General features: G+C 37.9%; 1 protein-coding gene across 1 annotated transcript in view; it reads right to left on the bottom strand.

Moving 5' to 3' along the window:
• SMC5 (structural maintenance of chromosomes 5) overlaps positions 1 to 17,735 on the bottom strand; it is a 97,033-nt gene that overhangs the window by 39,173 nt on the left and 40,125 nt on the right. Inside the window, exons 9-11 of the mRNA XM_086684979.1 lie at positions 7,134 to 7,389; positions 4,585 to 4,739; positions 644 to 757 (exon numbers count right to left, since the gene is read on the bottom strand). Of these exons, the coding sequence (XP_086541105.1) occupies positions 644 to 757; positions 4,585 to 4,739; positions 7,134 to 7,389 (525 nt within the window). The remainder of the gene's footprint in view (positions 1 to 643; positions 758 to 4,584; positions 4,740 to 7,133; positions 7,390 to 17,735) is intronic.

The raw sequence follows: 17,735 nt of genomic DNA, 5'->3' as shown, positions 1-17,735 counted from the left end.
TGATTAATAGAATTAATCCTCACAACCATCTTGTAGATAATGGATCTGCATTTTACAGATGAGGAAATTATGGCATAAAACATACAGGAAACTTGACCAATTTAGTAGCAAAACCAGAATTCAAATCTTGGCAGCCTACCTGTATGTAGGTCTATGCTTCTAACTACTAAGCCATCCACATTGCCTTTTAGTGCCTTAGATTCTCAGTGGTGTTTCTGTAGCCAGATACAGAATTCTCATCCTTTTTGAAGAGGTTTTATTGAAAGCAACAACATATTGATTCCCACGCTCCCGGCCAAAGAAAAACCGAGTTCATTCCAATACATTTCCAAAAAGGATTTCTAAGACCAAAGGCCCTTCATTACATTTTTTTCTCTTAAAAGAGTGTGACAGAATTATTTTTACGAATTCCAAATAACTTCAAAACACGTTTCAGGTGGAATTATGGGCTGTTTTTTCTCTTGCAAAACAAATTCATTCCCCAGTAATGACACAGATTAAAAAAGAAATTAACAAAATTGAATGATTTTACACAAGAGTTACTGCTGGTATTAGTCACTATTTTTGTTGTAGTTTGAATTTAAAAACTTAAGCACTAGAGGGTAAGCACCAGATGAATCAAAGTATTATGATGGTTACTTGCCTCTCTGAGGAAAACCTCCATATCTTCTTGACTTTCAAATACAAAAGCTCTTAAGTCATTTGATGAAATATGATTTTCAATATATTTGGCATTTTTATTATCTTTCATATTGATCTAAACAAAATGAAAAGAAAATATAAATTGATTTTCATGAAATCCAAACTGATTGAAAGAACATTAGTTTTACTTAGATGTATTTAATCAGATTAAATACTTAAGGGAAAAAAATGAAAAACACTTTGTACTGAGACAACATTTCAACACCTCTATAAGTTAGTACCGGGAAACATTCAATACATAGTAAAACAAAAGCCAACACACGAATGAGTACCTGAAGCTTATCAATTTGATACTATTCAAGAAATAATGAAGTTCCTTTCTAGTCCACTCATTAAAAACCTCTGCAATAGGCTTAGATTGTAATCTAAGAGTATAAACATTTCTCCTCTATCCCCACACTTTTAGTATTTTTCTTCTTAATCTTCAAGAGGAATTCACACTATACACGGCAATAACCAATCAGTTCAAAAACAATGAAAAAAAAAACTTGCTCTGAATGAATTTTAACAGTGTTTGCAAGAGAAATCCTAGGCTTGTACCACTAGAACAGAAACTTTAAGATTTATTTTTAAAATATTAACAAATAAGGCACTTCTGCATGTGACACTCAATGCTATGGAAAATACTAAGATTGGTCAAGAAAACATTATTTCAAAAAGACTACGCTATTATTTTTTGCAGATGGTAAGTATGTTGAAAAGCAGAACACAAGATAAAGCTCTATAACAGAGGTGCATAAAAAGTGCTATCTATGGAATTTTGGGAGCTGGGATAGATTACCTTCAGCAGATGGAAATCAGTGTTCTTGAAAAAATAAAGATTTATGAAAGAAAAAGTATATGTACTATATATAAAATATAGCATACTAGTTAAGAGCTAAGTCTCTGGGGTCAGACAGATGTTGCTTCAAATCAGGTACAACTTAAATTTCTTAAAATTTTAGTTTTTTACCAAAATGGGTATAGTAAAATAGTCTGTATCTCAGGAATAAAAGGATTAAGACAGAATAAAAAATTTAGTGCAATGCTTATCATGTAAATGTTGGCAAATATTAGTATTTTAAATTATAAAATACCAATTAGCATAAGAATGGGAAAACTGATGAACAAAAAAATTAATACCATCACCAGGACATAGACACTATACCAAGTTAGTGTTTACTGTTTCACAATATTTTTTGGTACCAAATTACTTCATTAGAAGGAATGGTATAAATGAAAGAAAATTTAAGTGGGCGTTAGCTATAACTTTTAGAAAGGGTTAAAGTAACCCCAATGTGACTGCTGGAAGTCACCTTTTTAAAATAGTTGTGGATAAGCCAGCCTAAGACTCAGCTCTCCTTATCACTCTCTCCTGTAACAGATGTCACATCTTTGGGCCTCCGTCTTGTGTGAGTTGGTTACGTGGTCATTCATTTCTTTGAAGAATTTCACTTGTTCATTTAGACAGCGAGTCTCAAAATTAAGTCACACAGGTCGGGGGTCATTTCTATCCCCACCCAGTTGGTGCACTTCCAGGAGTGACTAAGTCACACGTTTCTCCCCAGGTAGAATGCAAACTGCATTGCACTCATTCTGGCCTCGTGACATCCTGAAGGAAGATTTCATCATGTTGTCACTAGCTTCTTTGGTAAAGAAGATACCTGGCTAAGTTCTTCAAGGCCACGTCTTTGCGACGTAGTAAAGACACAGAGAGGTAGACAGAGGAGGCACAGCACTCCAAGGTGATGTGGTGGCTGATGGCAGACTTGTGTTTCAGCTCTTTAAAATGCACTCTTTTTCAGGGTGCCTGCGTGGCTCAGTTAAGTATCTGACTTCAGCTCAGGTCATGATCTCAGGGCTGGTGGGCTTGAGCCCCTCGTTGGGCTCTATACTGACAGCTCAGAAGCTGAAGCGTGCTTCAGATTCTATGTCTCCCTCCCTCTCCCTCTGCCCCTCCCCAGTTCAAGCTCTTTCTCTCTCTCTCAAAAACAAGTGAACATTAAAAAAATAAAATCTTTCTATACATCCTATCTTATAACCTGCTTTATAATTCATTAATAAGTCATAAATGTCCTTTTATATCAAGAGACCTAGAACATTTTTAATGGCTGCATAGTATTCCATTCAATGGATGTACAGTAATTTGCATGACCAAACAACAGCTTTGGGAATCTCATTCTCTGTCCCACCACCATTACAGTATTATAAACACTGCTGTGAGGAACAGAACTATAAACAAATCTTTGCACACTTCTCCCATCGTAGATTGGAATGGTCAGAAATAACGCTTGGAAATGGACTGCCAGTTGACAACTTCTATGACTAAAATTTTAAGTTGATATATTGTTAACTTGCCTACCTTGATGACATTTCAACTAGATATTGGAGGGTTAGGTGTGTGTATCGGGATGGGGCTAGGGGAGCAACACAGTTGGAAGAAGGTGGTAGGAAAGGTGAAGGGTTATTTCAGAAAGGATAAAAAAAAAAGAAGGGTATATCTTTTCATCTCAAAGATTCGAATGTAATTTGTAATGTAAATATATGCCTGCTAGTAATCCCTCTTGGTGACAGGCTACTGATAGGAGATGAAATGATAGAAGGATGGCAAATTTACTAACGTTGTGAATTATAATTTTGAGGTTGACATTTTAACAAAAATCTGTTGACAATTATTTGCATTATAATTTATTAAGGATCAAAATATTTTCTTATATTTTCTTTCAGTCCTTACCAGATTAATCAAAACAATAATGTCTGCATCCAAAACAGATATTCCCTTCTTGATCTGGCAAAAATACTCTAATAATACATACCTGAGCAAGAAGAGAATACAGTATTATGCATATTAATTTTGCTAACATAATCTAAGATATAAAAAAGAAAACTACATGAAATGATTTTAAATAAAGGATAACACAAACGAATTACAGAAAATAGAAGTTTTCATGAATCCTGCAAGGATCTAAAGAAAAAAAAAAAAAAATTACCCAGCAAAAACAATCCTTAAGTCATTTTGGTGTAAGTTTTACATTCATATTATACCTAATATATCGCTACCAAAGACTGTGGTGTTTACTTTCTTTTCCCTTTCCACGGCCAAAATTATTATTTTAAATATTTTAGATGGAAATTGTCCTAGCCATTCCATCTAAATTCCAATGAAGCCGGGGCGCCTGGGTGGCGCAGTCGGTTAAGCGTCCGACTTCAGCCAGGTCACGATCTCGCGGTCCGTGAGTTCGAGCCCCGCGTCGGGCTCTGGGCTGATGGCTCAGAGCCTGGAGCCTGTTTCCGATTCTGTGTCTCCCTCTCTCTCTGCCCCTCCCCCGTTCATGCTCTGTCTCTCTCTGTCCCAAAAATAAATAAACGTTGGAAAAAAAAAAAAAATTTAAATTCCAATGAAGCCACACTTCATTAAATGATTTGCTAAATATAGCTTACCTTCTTCTTAATGACCCATGATCATCAAAAAGAGCTATCAAAGGTTTATGCTGGTTTCATTCTCAGAATTCTCAGAGTGCTAATATTTGTAGGTAATTCTCTTCTGTCTTCTATCAGTTCCCCCATATCAACATAGTTATTTACAATAGTTTCCAGCCCTTTGGCAGCATTTAATCTATTGCCTGCTACCTAACCTAAGAACAACAACAGCCAGAAGGAACTAGCTAACCAAACTAATTTTATACATGATTTCTGGTCAATAAGCTAAGTTTCCTACTTTTCCTATTGTTGGTCAAGGGCCCTTTAGAAAACTCAGGTATGGATTCAGCAGCCTACCAACTGCCACAAGTCTGATAATGGAAAAGCATGTTGTTAATAAAACTAAGAATTCTTAAAACAACAAAAATCTATAACGATTGCAATAATAAAACTAACAGATGCTACCAAGACAAAATTTCTTACCGTGAGCATTATAGGTTCACAGACCCTTTGCTTAAATTTGTCCCGGTTATTTCTTAGCCATAAAACAGCATCATATGTGTCACGGTATCTCTGTCTCAGCTTATCTTCCTTTTGATTCATAAGATTGTCAAATCGTACAATATTATCACCCACGCCTAAAAAAGGAAAACAAAGTGTATCTTTGAAAACCTGCATTAAATAATACAAAAGGGTATCTTAGATCTCAAAGTTAGCACCACTCAGCAAGTACCCAACACAGTGAGAAAGCAAAACCCTGGAGAAATTATTATCAAATTTCCAAACACTTGGGATAAAAAAATGATCTTTAAGCTATCAAAAACAAATAGGCCACATAAAGAAGATTAAGAAATCGCTATATCTCCTAACACGAGGTGATTGCAATAGGCCTTCAAACTTCAGAGAGAAAAATTATTTTCAACCTAGAGTCATATATACAACAAAACCAGGTTAAAAGGGGACCATGAAATGAAGGTGTTGTCATTAAATCCCAGATATCTGTAATTAAATTCCAAATATCTCTTCTTACAAGGTTACCCAAAGATGTATAATGGAGCAATGCAAGAAAAAGACCCGGAATAGTTTTATCCAATACAGACAAGGATCTGTGATAAATCCCAGATGGCAGACACACGGAGGCTTTGAAAACAATCCATTTAGGTGGAAGGAAGGGGATAGGGGGGCTCGAGAACTCACAAGAATGCCTAATTGTTTTTGTTTTTTAAGTAGGCGGCACACCCAACATGGAGCTTGAACTCACAACCCTGAGATCAAGAGTCACATGCTCTACTGACTAAGCTAGCCAGGCACCTCAATTGTTTTTTAAGGAAACGATACAGCAAATGTTTTTCTGTTTTTGTTTTTGTTTTTGAAGGAAAACTAAAACCTTTAAAAAAGCTATCAGGGTGCCTGGGTGCCTCAGTCAGTTAAACATATGACTTTAGCTCAGGTCATGGTCTTGTGGATCACGAATTCAAGCCCCATATTGGTCTCTCTGCTGTTAGCGCCTAACTGTGCATACATAGCCTGCTTCAGATCCTGTCTCCCTCTCTCTCTCTGATCCTCCCCTGCTTGCACTCCCTCTCAAAAATAAACATTTTAAAAAATAATAAAATAAAAAATATCAATAAAAGGAAATCAGATCAAAATGTACTACCTGGCTCTTCTGTGAATAAGTTTCACTGTTGTAGTAACAAGTAATACTTGATATTTCTAGCTTTTAGAATTAACCCATAAACAGAGCCCATAAAACTTGATATGGTGTTCAATAAAATGTTTTCAGCCTTGAAAGAAATTTCAAGAGACCAAATTAGAGAACTTAGAGTGTCAGAAGGGTGAAAAGTAAACAGGATGAAAGTATCGGTATTTTTAGCTGACAAAGTGTGCACTCAAGCAATACTGACAATTGTTAAATGACAAAAGATTTAAAGATACTACAGTTAACCGATAATAAATGTTAAAGATTAGTAATTAGTATTAATACAATAATGCCACTTGAGGAATTACAATAGGGACAGGAGATGTTATGAGCAGGAATCTAAATACAAAGTACAAAACATCAAAAGATAATGTCTAAAGTTGATTCATCTAGCCAGGGCAAAACAAGAACATGATAAAAATATAAATGAAGGTCTATTAGAAAACACTGCCGAGGGGCGCCTGGGTGGCTCAGTCGGTTAAGCGGCCGACTTCCGCTCAGGTCATGATCTCGCGGTCCGTGAGTTCGAGCCCCGCGTCGGGCTCTGTGCTGACAGCTCAGAGCCCGGAGCCTGTTTCGGATTCTGTGTCTCCCTCTCTCTGCCCCTCCCCCGTTCATGCTCTGTTTCTCTCTGTTTCAAAAATAAATAAACGTTAAAAAAAAAATTAAAAAAAAAAAAAAAAAGAAAAAGAAAAAGAAAACACTGCCGAGGGAGTTAAACATGCTTTGTCCTGAGAGCAGGTCTGGAGGTTTGAAAGAGGTTGGGCCACACTTTTGTTCTAGTTTTTCTTTCTTTTTTTTTTTTTTTAACCACACACATCTCGTACTTTGATAAACAGACCAAGTTAGGGGTTTTTGTTCTTTTTTACTGATCTTAGTTGTATACACTGAGCAGATAGAATTTAAGACCTGTTTTATGTGACTCGTGTTATAAATCTATTTTCATGGTCTACAGGAAAGAAAAGCAAAGATGATTTGGGACAGGTTTGAAGGGGCAAAGTTAATGGAAGGTTATGAAGACTAGAATGAAGAGCTTAAATCTGATCTGATAAACAATGGTGGAGGACTTTGTGAAGAAAATAAAGGAAAGCATTTTTGGAGAATTAAATCAACCACCATTATCTGACATAAGACAGTGGTAGCCAGTGGCAAAGCACGGTATATAATACATCTAGGTAATTAAGGCATCAATTTGGAAAACCCTAAGGGAGATTCCTCAACAAGGGGATTTGAGCAGGTAAAGACCTGGTTCCAGGGGAAGAAGAAAGTCCATCAACAGAAACAGATCTCCATTTTATAAACATCTTTTCACACTAAGTTTAATAAAACTTACTCTTTTTCTCCTTCTCTAGGGTTTCCTTCTCTCCTCGCTTATCGATCACCTCGCCTTCACATGATGCCTTTTCATCTTGAATTCGTCTCAAATCATTTGTGATGGCATCAATTTGGGGCTGAAGATTCTCACAGTTTTCTGCGGTCTTCAGTTCATTTTGCAAATCTTCGATCATCTTCCGAGTGTTACTTATCCTCCTCTGGCGATCGTGTTCTTCATTCTGTTTTACTGTTAAAGCCTGCTGCAGTTCCTCAATCTAATAAAACAAAAGTAGGTTAGTACTGCTTTACAACACTTTTATAGTAATACAGTCTTTAAAATGCAAACTAAGTACATAGGTGTTTTCTTCACTAAAAGGTATTGTGTTGTGGGCTGTTATTCCTACCAGACCACCTGGGTTATCTTTATTTGTTCACTAATACATCCTACCTACCTAGAGCAAAGCTTAGCTTACAGTCAGCACTCATTAAATATGTGCTCAATGAACAAAATATTTATAAAGCCAATGAGAGATTTCTAAATACAGACAGAAAGTCAATGCATACTACACACCAGAAGACTGAAATTAAAACAGCATTTGTATGGTATATGACAGACTTTCAATTAAGCAGGAATATAAATGATGATTATGATTATGTAACCCTTAATTTTAAACTGAAATTAACTATTGTCTTTCAACAAAATTATTTACTACTATTACTTGAAAATAATATTTTGAGATTTTAATTGTCAATCTACATGTTTACATTTGCTGACTTATATTCAGGGTAAATTATTAAAAAACAAAAACAAAAAATCTGCTAGATTTTTATCAAAACCATATAAAGCCTACCTAGAGCTAAGATTTTTAAGACACACACACATGTACATGTATACAACCTATTGTTTTTTTACAGAAATAGAATTTCATATTATAGTAATTAAGGTTAACATATCACATAATTTGTTAGCTTGCTTTCCTTCCAAGTCATATTTACTCCCTTACCTCCTCCCCATTATAAAAGTAGGAACATATTCATTATAGAAAATATGGAAAACAGAAACTTAATAAAAATCATCTATAATCTCTTTTTTTTTTTTTTTTTTTAATTTTTTTTTTTCAATGTTTATTTATTTTTGGGACAGAGAGAGACAGAGCATGAACGGGGGAGGGGCAGAGAGAGAGGGAGACACAGAATCGGAAACAGGCTCCAGGCTCTGAGCCATCAGCCCAGAGCCTGACGCGGGGCTTGAACTCACGGACCGCGAGATCGTGACCTGGCTGAAGTCGGACGCTTAACCGACTGCGCCACCCAGGCGCCCCAAAATCATCTATAATCTCAATGTCCTTAAACACTTCCATTTTAATACCTACTTATTTACATGTTTCTATAGAACATGTTTTATTAAATGACACCACTAAATATGTATTGAGAACAGTTTCTCATTTCTCCCATGTCCTTGGCAAAACAAAATTTTGGTTTCTGTGTAATGTTCATTGGATATAATATCTATGGATATTTTGTCCTATTCCCTATTGTTGGACATCTGGGTTGGTATCAACTTTTTCCTTTCTAAAAATTTAACTTTGACAGTGTCATGATAACAAACTGAAATATGCCAAAATCACCTCTCCATAACAAACATGGAGAAGATGGAAATATATGAAAAAATTAAGAGACATATCTGTGCCTGAAAGTTCACAATGTTCAATAGGATTAAAAGAAGGAAGGAGACAAGAAGCCACACCGTTGGGCTGGAAATCCATGAAGTCCAAGGCAATGAGAATTAACAGGTACAGAATTAAGAATCACCAAATACATGAGGCAGTCCAGCTCCATGAAAAAGGGACAAGAAATTTAACAAAACCTTTGCACTCCCAGCAAAACAGACCCACCAAGCTACCAAAAATCACTGGACTACTAAAGAAATCTGTACCAAGAGGTCTTTGTCTGACTTGAAAAACTGGGAAGCAGCCCAATATCCCTGCCCTTCCAGCTAAGTTTTCTGAACTCTAATTCATGTGTCACTCTCATCCAAGAAACTTCCATGCTAATCCCATACTCATCATCTTCAATTTCCATGAATGTTCTCTATTGTTCCAACTGACACTTGGCTATTCCTGAAAGACACTTCTAGAGCCCTCTCTAGACCTTCTCCTGCCATAATCCTTCAGACTGCTTCAGGACTCAGAGGTGGGGAGAGGGTGTTAATCTTCATGAATCCCCATTATACTATTTCTTCCATTAACTGAGCCCCACTGGAATTCCCTTCAAGACCATGGTATCAGGCTTTACCACCCTTATCTCTGTTGCTGTGTTAACTTCCTCCCTCAAAAAACCTTCATCACTCCATTCGTTGATGATTGTAGCTCCCCACTCACTGCTTTCCTATCATTATGCCCATCACATATATAGAAAATCAATCTCTTTGGTCCTTGTGTTCCTGGACTTCAACTTCAACCATCTTTTCCTAAACCCCTCTGCAGCTATCTTCTCCTATGGTTATACTTCAAATCATGTAAATCACCCAAAATCATCCACCTGAAAACCATTTCTACAATCCTGTTCTTCCAGTCCCCTTTACTTGCATTTTATTTACTGTGGTATTATTCACACTATTCTTTGACCCCGCAGAGTCCTGTAATGCAGTGACCCTACTATCTTTTCACAATCCATCATCCCCTTCATTTCTTTTTTTAACCTCCTGAGGTTCCACAACCCAGTACAGGACCCACTGCAAAGACCTGTTGTTCCTCCACCATTCCTATGTCACATCAGCCAGGAAAAAAAAGCATAGTCTCTATCAAACCTAACTACATACCTTCTGTCTATCTCTATCCAAGAGGCTGAACTAATTGAAGAAACTCTCCAAAAAGGCATCTCACTTTGAATTGACGGCCACAAAACTTAAATACAAACTCAAAACTACCAGACACACCTATCACATTTCTCTAATCAATGTGTGCTATTCTCAAGTGACTTCACATCTTGTCTTCCACCTTCCTCAATCCTTTATTGCTGCAGGCCCTCTGCTCACTCAGCTGATGACCTTGCCTCACACTTCATTAACAGCATAGTTAAAATTCCTGCTTTAAAACCCATCACCGTATCTCCATCTATACTCACTCCATTTTATCTTGTACAAGGACAGTCCTTGTAGCTACCTACATCTAAAGGAGGCCATTTCAAGCAGTGTCTTCTCTAATTACTTATGGTGAAGGACCATGTTTTAAAAATTCCAAGCCATCAAAAGTCAACTTTTATCAATGACAACTACAATAAATTACAATCATTTTGGAAAACAGGTTGTTAATTCCTTCAAAAGTAAAATATATACCTATGATATTCTACTCTTAGGAAACTACCAAAGAAAATTAAAGCATATATTTCATACAAAAACTTGCACAAGAATACTCATGGCAGCTTTACTGGTAATAGCCCCAAACCAGAAACAATCTTAATGTCCATCAATAGGTGAATAAATTGTGGCCTCAAGAAAAGTGAAAAAGTACATCAAACTAAACAAAAATAATAATACAAAGTATCAAAATTTGTGGACACATCTAAAGCAGTGACGAGAGGCAAGTTTATAGCATTAAGTCCATACACAAAAGTCTCAAATCAGTAATCTTGAGATTTCACCTCAAGAACCCGGAAAAAGAGCAAAATAAACCCACATCAAGCAGAAAAGAGGAAATAATTAGGATATGAACAGACGTCAATATAATTAAAAAGAGAACAACAAAATCTATGAAGCAAAGAGCTGGTTCTTTGCAAAAACCAATAAAATTAATAAACTTCTAGCAAGATTGCCTTTCCTCCCCAAAAAGACACAAATTACCAATATCAGAAATGAAATAGGAGTATGACTGTATCACTACAGGCATCAAAAGGATAGTAAAAAACTCTGCACAAATTTGACAACTTAGACACAACAGATCAATCCCTCAAAAAACACTACCACAACTCATTAAGTATGAAATAGATTATTTGAATAGCTCTTAATTAAATTTAATTCATAATTTTAACTCCCCTCCCTCCGCCAAAATCTTAAAGACCCAGATAGTGTAATTTAGAATTATTCAGAATGTTTAAAGAATTAACACCAATTCTTCACAGTCTCTTCTATAAAAAAAAAAAAACAAACAGAAGAGGTGAAACACTTCCGAATTTATCTTATAAAGCTAGTTAGTATTCTGACACCAAAAACAGATGGTACAAAAAGAAAACTACAGAGCAATATCCCTCACAGACACAAAAATCCTTTAACTGTTAGTCAACAGAATTCAACAATTATAAAATTATATACCACAACCAAGAAGGATTTTCATGGATGGAAGGTTGATTTGATAAAAAAAAAAAAAAAAAAATCAAGGTCAAGGTAATGCAATGCTAAAGGTGAACATGAACACTATCATATCAACAATGCCAAAAAAAAAAAAGCACTTAACAAAATCCAACACTCCATGATAAACACTCCCAGAAACATAGGAATAGAGTGAAAATTACCAAACTTGATTAAAAAAATCTATAAAAAAACCTACAGTAACAATACACTTAATGATAAAAAACAAACTGCTTTCCTCTTAAGATCATGAATGAGGTAAGGATGTCCACTCTTGCTGTTCTTATTCAACACAGTGCGGGAAGTTCTAGCCAGTGCAGTAAGGCAAGAAAGGAATTAAAAGGCATACAAATCAGAAAAAAAAAAAAAACAAAAAAACAAAAAAAACTGTCTCCATGTGTAGATGACACGATTGCCTATGCAGAAAATCCCAGGGACTCTATTTTTTAAAAAGAGAAAGGGAGAGAAAAAAATACTTAGGTGTAATCTCACAAAACACAGAGAACTTGCATGCTGAAAACTACACAGTGGTCACTGAAGAAATAAAAGATCTAAATAGATGGAGACATACCATGTTGAAAGACTGGAAGACCCAATAAAGTAAAGGTTTCAATTCTCCCCAAACTGATATACACGTTTAATGCAATTCCTATTAAAATCCCAGCAACATTTTTTATAGATACAGAAAAGATTTCGAAATCATCAGGAATGGCAAAATCTAACTGAAAATCCTCTCCTCCAAAAAAGCAATGAAAGCACTGACAAAAGTTGTCAAAATTAACTTTTTTTGAAATTCTGGAATTTAATCAAAGGCTTATAATAACCTGGAGACTGTTTATTCAAGAAAAATGCCTGAATCTTGGTAAAAACAGCAAGATATATGGGATTAAAAAAAATTTTTTTAATGTTTATTTTGAGAGAGCGAGAAAGAGAGAGAGAGGGAGACACAGAATCTGAAGCAGGCCCCAGGCCTCGAGTTGTCAGCGCAGAGCCCGATGTGGGGCTCCAACTCACAAACCCTGAGATCATGACCTGAGCTGAAGTAGGACGCTTACCCGACTGAGCCACCCAGGCGCCCCAAGATGTGTGGGATTTTAAACATGTCCTATTCCCTTCCAGTTTGCTGGCAGCCCTGAAAATCAACTGCCCACCATCACAGTGAAATCAAATCAGCTACTTAACGGCCACTGTAGAGGTCAGAACAAGGTTAGAAAGTTTTCAAGCTCTCATTCTCAGATAGGTGCCATTATCTGATCCGTCTGCACTTACTCGAAAACCTTACCTGCAAAGGTTGTCTTTTTTTGATGTGACTCCACCACAGCTGGAAGTCTTTCCCCTGAAGGCATTTGTCAAAGACAATCAGTGGCCAGTGTTTTAACACCACAGTTGTTTCGAATAACAGTTGTGGCAAAGCTAACCAAAAAAAACTTAAAAAGCTGGAGAGGACACCCATAGGAAACTCTGGAAGCTCCTGAGAATCTAGAAGGCTATATGAGTAGGACAGTGTGCATGCCTAGGATGGTACACATTCTCCAGAAAGACTGGAGGAGATCCTAAGATCTCACAGAGGCTCTGTGCAAAGAATGTTTCACCTTGAGGCTATGTGCAAGTAGGAAGTGAAACCCAAAACAGAGCTGTAAACTAGCACTGGATATTAACCAAAGTTTGCAACAACCCAGGGAGCATTTACTGAATCTTGGTGGAAAGTAAAAACACTGCCCTGCTATGTGTTGAAGGTGTGACCCAACATGCATGAAGAGACACTCAACAAAGACTGGGAGACATAGTGGTTGCAATCATTTAAGGAAATATCTGCCCAGTATGCTAACTCAGCACAGACTTCCGTTGTCACACACAACAAAAACTACAAATTTCAAAGCATCAGTTAGGAAAGTAACTAAACCAACAGCAACAAAAACATCATCAACAAACAGCAACAAAAGCCTGGGGAGGGAAGGACAAATGATTTCAGTTGCCACATCATGCTATTTAAACTGCCAGTTTCAACAAAAACAAAATATAGGTCATACACCAGAAAATTAGCAGTCAATAGAAAATATCCCCAAGGAAGTCCAGAAATAGACTTACAAAGTAAAAACTTTACAACAACTATTTTAAAAATGTTTTCAATGAACTAAAGAAAACCATGTCTAGATTACTAAAGACAAGGAAATAATGTCTCAATGAATAGAGGATTAATAGAGGAATCAAGTATAAAAAAGAGCCAACTAGAAATTGTGGAGTTGAAAAGTACAATAACTGAAATAAAAAAATCACTAGTAGAGCTAAAAGCAGATCTGAATAAGCAAAACAAAGGGAAACTGAACATCAGTCACTTGAGATTCTCCAGTTTGATGAAAAGAAAACAAATGAATAAAATGTGTATCAAAGTGTACCATCATGTAGATCGAAATACGCAGAATAGGAATCTCAGGAGAGAACAAAAACAGGCAGAATGACTACCTGAGGAAATTAAAAATCCCAAACTTCCCAACTTTGATCTAAAACATTAATCTGCATATCCAAAAAGCTAAATAACTTCCCAGTAGGATAAAGTGAAAAACATCATTGTTAACTGCTAAAAGACAAAACGTTGAAAGCAAGATAAAAGTAACTCATCAAGTACAAGGGATCCCCAAGAAGATTAACAGCTGACTCCTTCCTCATCAGAAACCAAGGAGGCTAGAGGGCAGCAGGATGTCATATTCAAAGCGCTGGGGGAAAAAAAAACAAGAATTCTGTATCCAGTAAAACTATCCTTCAGAAACAAAGGATAATTTAAGACATTGCTAGATAAATGTGAACCGGGATAATTCATCACTAGCACACCTGCCCTACAAGAAATCCTAAAGTCAGTCTTTCATGCCAAGATGAAAAGACACTAGACAGTAACTTGAATCTATACAAAGAAACAAAGAGCACCAGTAAAGGTAACTACATAATTAATATAAAAAATAGTTAAAATGTATCTGTTGTTTGTAACTTTTTTTCTCTTTTCTGATTTAAAAGATAAATCAGTCCTGGTACTGATAAAAAAGATACAGTTGGTCTTACTCCCTAGTTCCTGGTTTGGAGTTCTTAACATCCTTGAAATTGCCTGAGTGACAGGAGTATCTTTTGTTATTGATACTGAGCACGTTTGAACATGCCTGATTTTATGCCAATAAGAGGATTCTTGGAAGGGCCCCGAGATCGCTTCAGAATGAGGACTGGTTGTCTGAAGAATCAACCACAAGATCAGAGGGCTGGAACTTTCAGCCCCATGCCCTGACCTCCTGGAGGAGAAAAGAACTGGAGATAGAGTTCATTTACCAATGGCCAATAATTTATTCAATTATGCCTACATAATAAAATGTCAATAAAAACGACAAAGTTCTGGAGCTTCCGGGTTGGTGAAGAGGTCAATATGCCGGGAAGACAAAGCACCTAGTAGAAGTGAACGTAAGCTCTGAACACCCCACCCCCATACCCTGTCCTACGCATCTCTTCCATCTGGCTGTTACGGAGTTGTATCCTTTATAATCAACCAGCAGTTGTTAGGGCACCTTGGTGGGTTCAACTGATAGAGCATGAGACTCCTGATCTCAGGGTTTTGAGTTCAAGTCCCACACTGGGTGTAGAGATTAATTAAAAATTTAAAATTCTTGGGGCACCAGGGTGGCTCAAACGGTTAAGTGTCCGACTTCAGCTCAGGTCACGATCTCACGGTTCAAGAGTTTGAGCCCACGTCCGGCTCTGTACTGACAGCTCGGAGCCTGGAACCTGCTTCGGATTCTGTCTCCCTCTCGGCCCCTCCCTGGCTCACTCGCTTGGTCTCTCTTCCTCTCTCATAAGTAAATAAACATTTAAAAAAATTTTTTTAAATTAAATTTTTTTAAATTAAAATTTAAATTAAAAATTTTTTAAAAACCCCAAAAAACAAAAAAATGGGAATTGTTAGGTGTAACATTTTCCTGGGCTCTGTGAGTCACTGTAATGAATGTAGAACCTAAAGGGGGACCGTGGGAATCCCTGCACTTGTAGTCAAGTCCAGCAGAAGTGCAGGTATCAATAACAAAAGATACTCCTGTCACTCAGGCAATTTCAAGGGTGTTAAGAACTCCAAACCAGGAACTAGGGAGTAAGACCAACTGTATCTTTTTTATCAGTACCAGGACTGATTTATCTTTTATCTTGCCCTGGGTCCTGGGTCCTTGAGACTGATATATGAAGCAAAGGCTGTCCTATGGGACCAAGCCCTTAGCTTATAGTCTGCTCTAATTCCAGGTAGTTAGTATCCAAACTGAATTGAATGTAGGACACGGCTGGTGTCAGAGAATCAAACATCATTACAAAAACAAAACTGCATGAAGAAAGAATTATAAACTGTGCTAACAGGCTTATACTAATTAAAGTACAATTTGTAGGACAGTAACAGCACAAAGGAGGGAAAATGGAATGGAGCTATATATAGGGGCAAAGTTTTGCATACTACTGAAATTTAAGTTGGTATTAATATAAATTAGATTACTATAAATTAAGATACTGTTATCCTAAAGGCAGCCACAAAGAAAATAGCTCAAAAAATACATGGTAAAGAAGGGAATTTAAATGGTACAAGAGAAAATGCTTATTAACATAAACTAGTAATGGAGAACTAGAGGAACAAAAAAGTCCTAAGATACACTGGAAACAAATTAGCAAAAATGCTGCCTTGCCAGTAATTACATCAAATGGATTAAATACTCCCAATTAAAGGCAGGAAGAGGCAAAATGGATACAGAAGATGGCTAGGTAGGAGGATCTTGAGCTCATTTTGTCCCAAAGACACATCAAGGTGACAGTAACATCTATGAATCCAACCCTGAAAGCAATCTGAAAGACTAGCAAAACACATCTTCCACAGTCAACTGAAAAGAGGAGGCCACAGAGAAAATGATGGGAAGGGGACACGTGGGTGGCTTAGTTGGCTAAGTGTCCAACTTTGGCTCAGGTCATGATCTCACAGTTCATGGAGTTCGAGCTCCCTCGTTGGGCTCTCTGCTGTCAGCATGGAGCCCGCTTCAGATCCTCTGTCTCCCTGGCTCTCTGCCCCTCCCCCACTCGTGTGCATTTGCAAGTACTCTCTCTCTCAAAAATCAACAAACATTAAAGGAAAAAAAAAAAAAAAGAGGAAGGGCAGAGACACTTCTGGGAAGTAAAGCCCTGGAGGGAGTAACCACAAATGGCAAAGACCCTACAAGCACAGAGAAGTGAGAGGATCAGACTCCACACGAGCCAATCCTGGCACTGGGAAGACCGTAACATGTGGCTTTAAAAATCAGCAGAATTTGGGGCACCTGGGTGGCTCAGGCGGTTAAGCGTCCGACTTTGGCTCATGATCAAACAGTTCGTGGGTTTGAGCCCCATGTTGGACTCTGCGCTGACAGCTCAGAGCCTGGAGCCTGCGTCTGATTCTGTCTCCCTCTCTTTCTGCCCCTCTCCAATTTGCGTGTGTGTTAAAAAAAAAAAAAAAAACAGCAGAATTTAACTCTGAAAGAGCCAGAGGGCAAGAGGAAATTCAGCCTGTGCCCTTAAAGAGCCAACATAACAAAAAAACTCTGCTCAAGACAGTACAGAAGCAGCAGTTTGAGAAGTACCTGGGATGTAAGACAAGTGAATTTACTGACCAATCTTAGAATGTGTACCAAAGGGGCAGGGATCTTCAGGAGATCTCTCCAGGAACAAAAGTGCTGGCGATGCCGCAGATGACGCTGCCCTTCCATTCCCTCCTTTTAGGTAGCTTGTCTGCTGGCATTAACACTCCATCTACCTTGCTAGCATCACATGCTCCGCCCAAGCAGTCTCCTGGGGGCCAGCCCACCCAAACAACTGCCCCTAACCCACCATATGCTGCAGACAGCCCCAGCAGTTAGTGGTGCCACTCCAAAGTGACTCCCGCCCTGGGGGGACATAACCCCACACACCCGCACATCCGCAGTTCCAGCAACCCAGACTCTTGGCTGGCTGTGCAGGGAGCCAGTTATGGCCTTTGACGCTCCTGCAAGTATGGCATCGAGGCTAACTGCAGACAGCTAGGCTGCCGGCAAGTCCTGCCCACCAGCAAGCCTGAGGCAACCTCAGGCCTCAGCGCAGGGACCAAACCCCGCCTAGTGCACCCACACCAAATATCTGGGGTCACTGCAGCCAGCAAGGCCAGAGGTGAGAGAGGCTCAGTCACAAGAGCAGGGCATACACAGCCCACACAGAGGGCACTCCTGGAACACCAAATTCTGGAGACCAGTGGGTGACTACGCT

Source organism: Puma concolor, chromosome D4 (assembly GCF_028749965.1).
Source record: "Puma concolor isolate L17-30 chromosome D4, mPumCon1.1.hap2, whole genome shotgun sequence".
NCBI classification, from domain to species: Eukaryota; Metazoa; Chordata; class Mammalia; order Carnivora; family Felidae; genus Puma; species Puma concolor.
The sequence above is the reverse complement of the archived record's forward strand: the minus strand, read 5'-3'. Positions and strand labels throughout refer to the sequence as shown.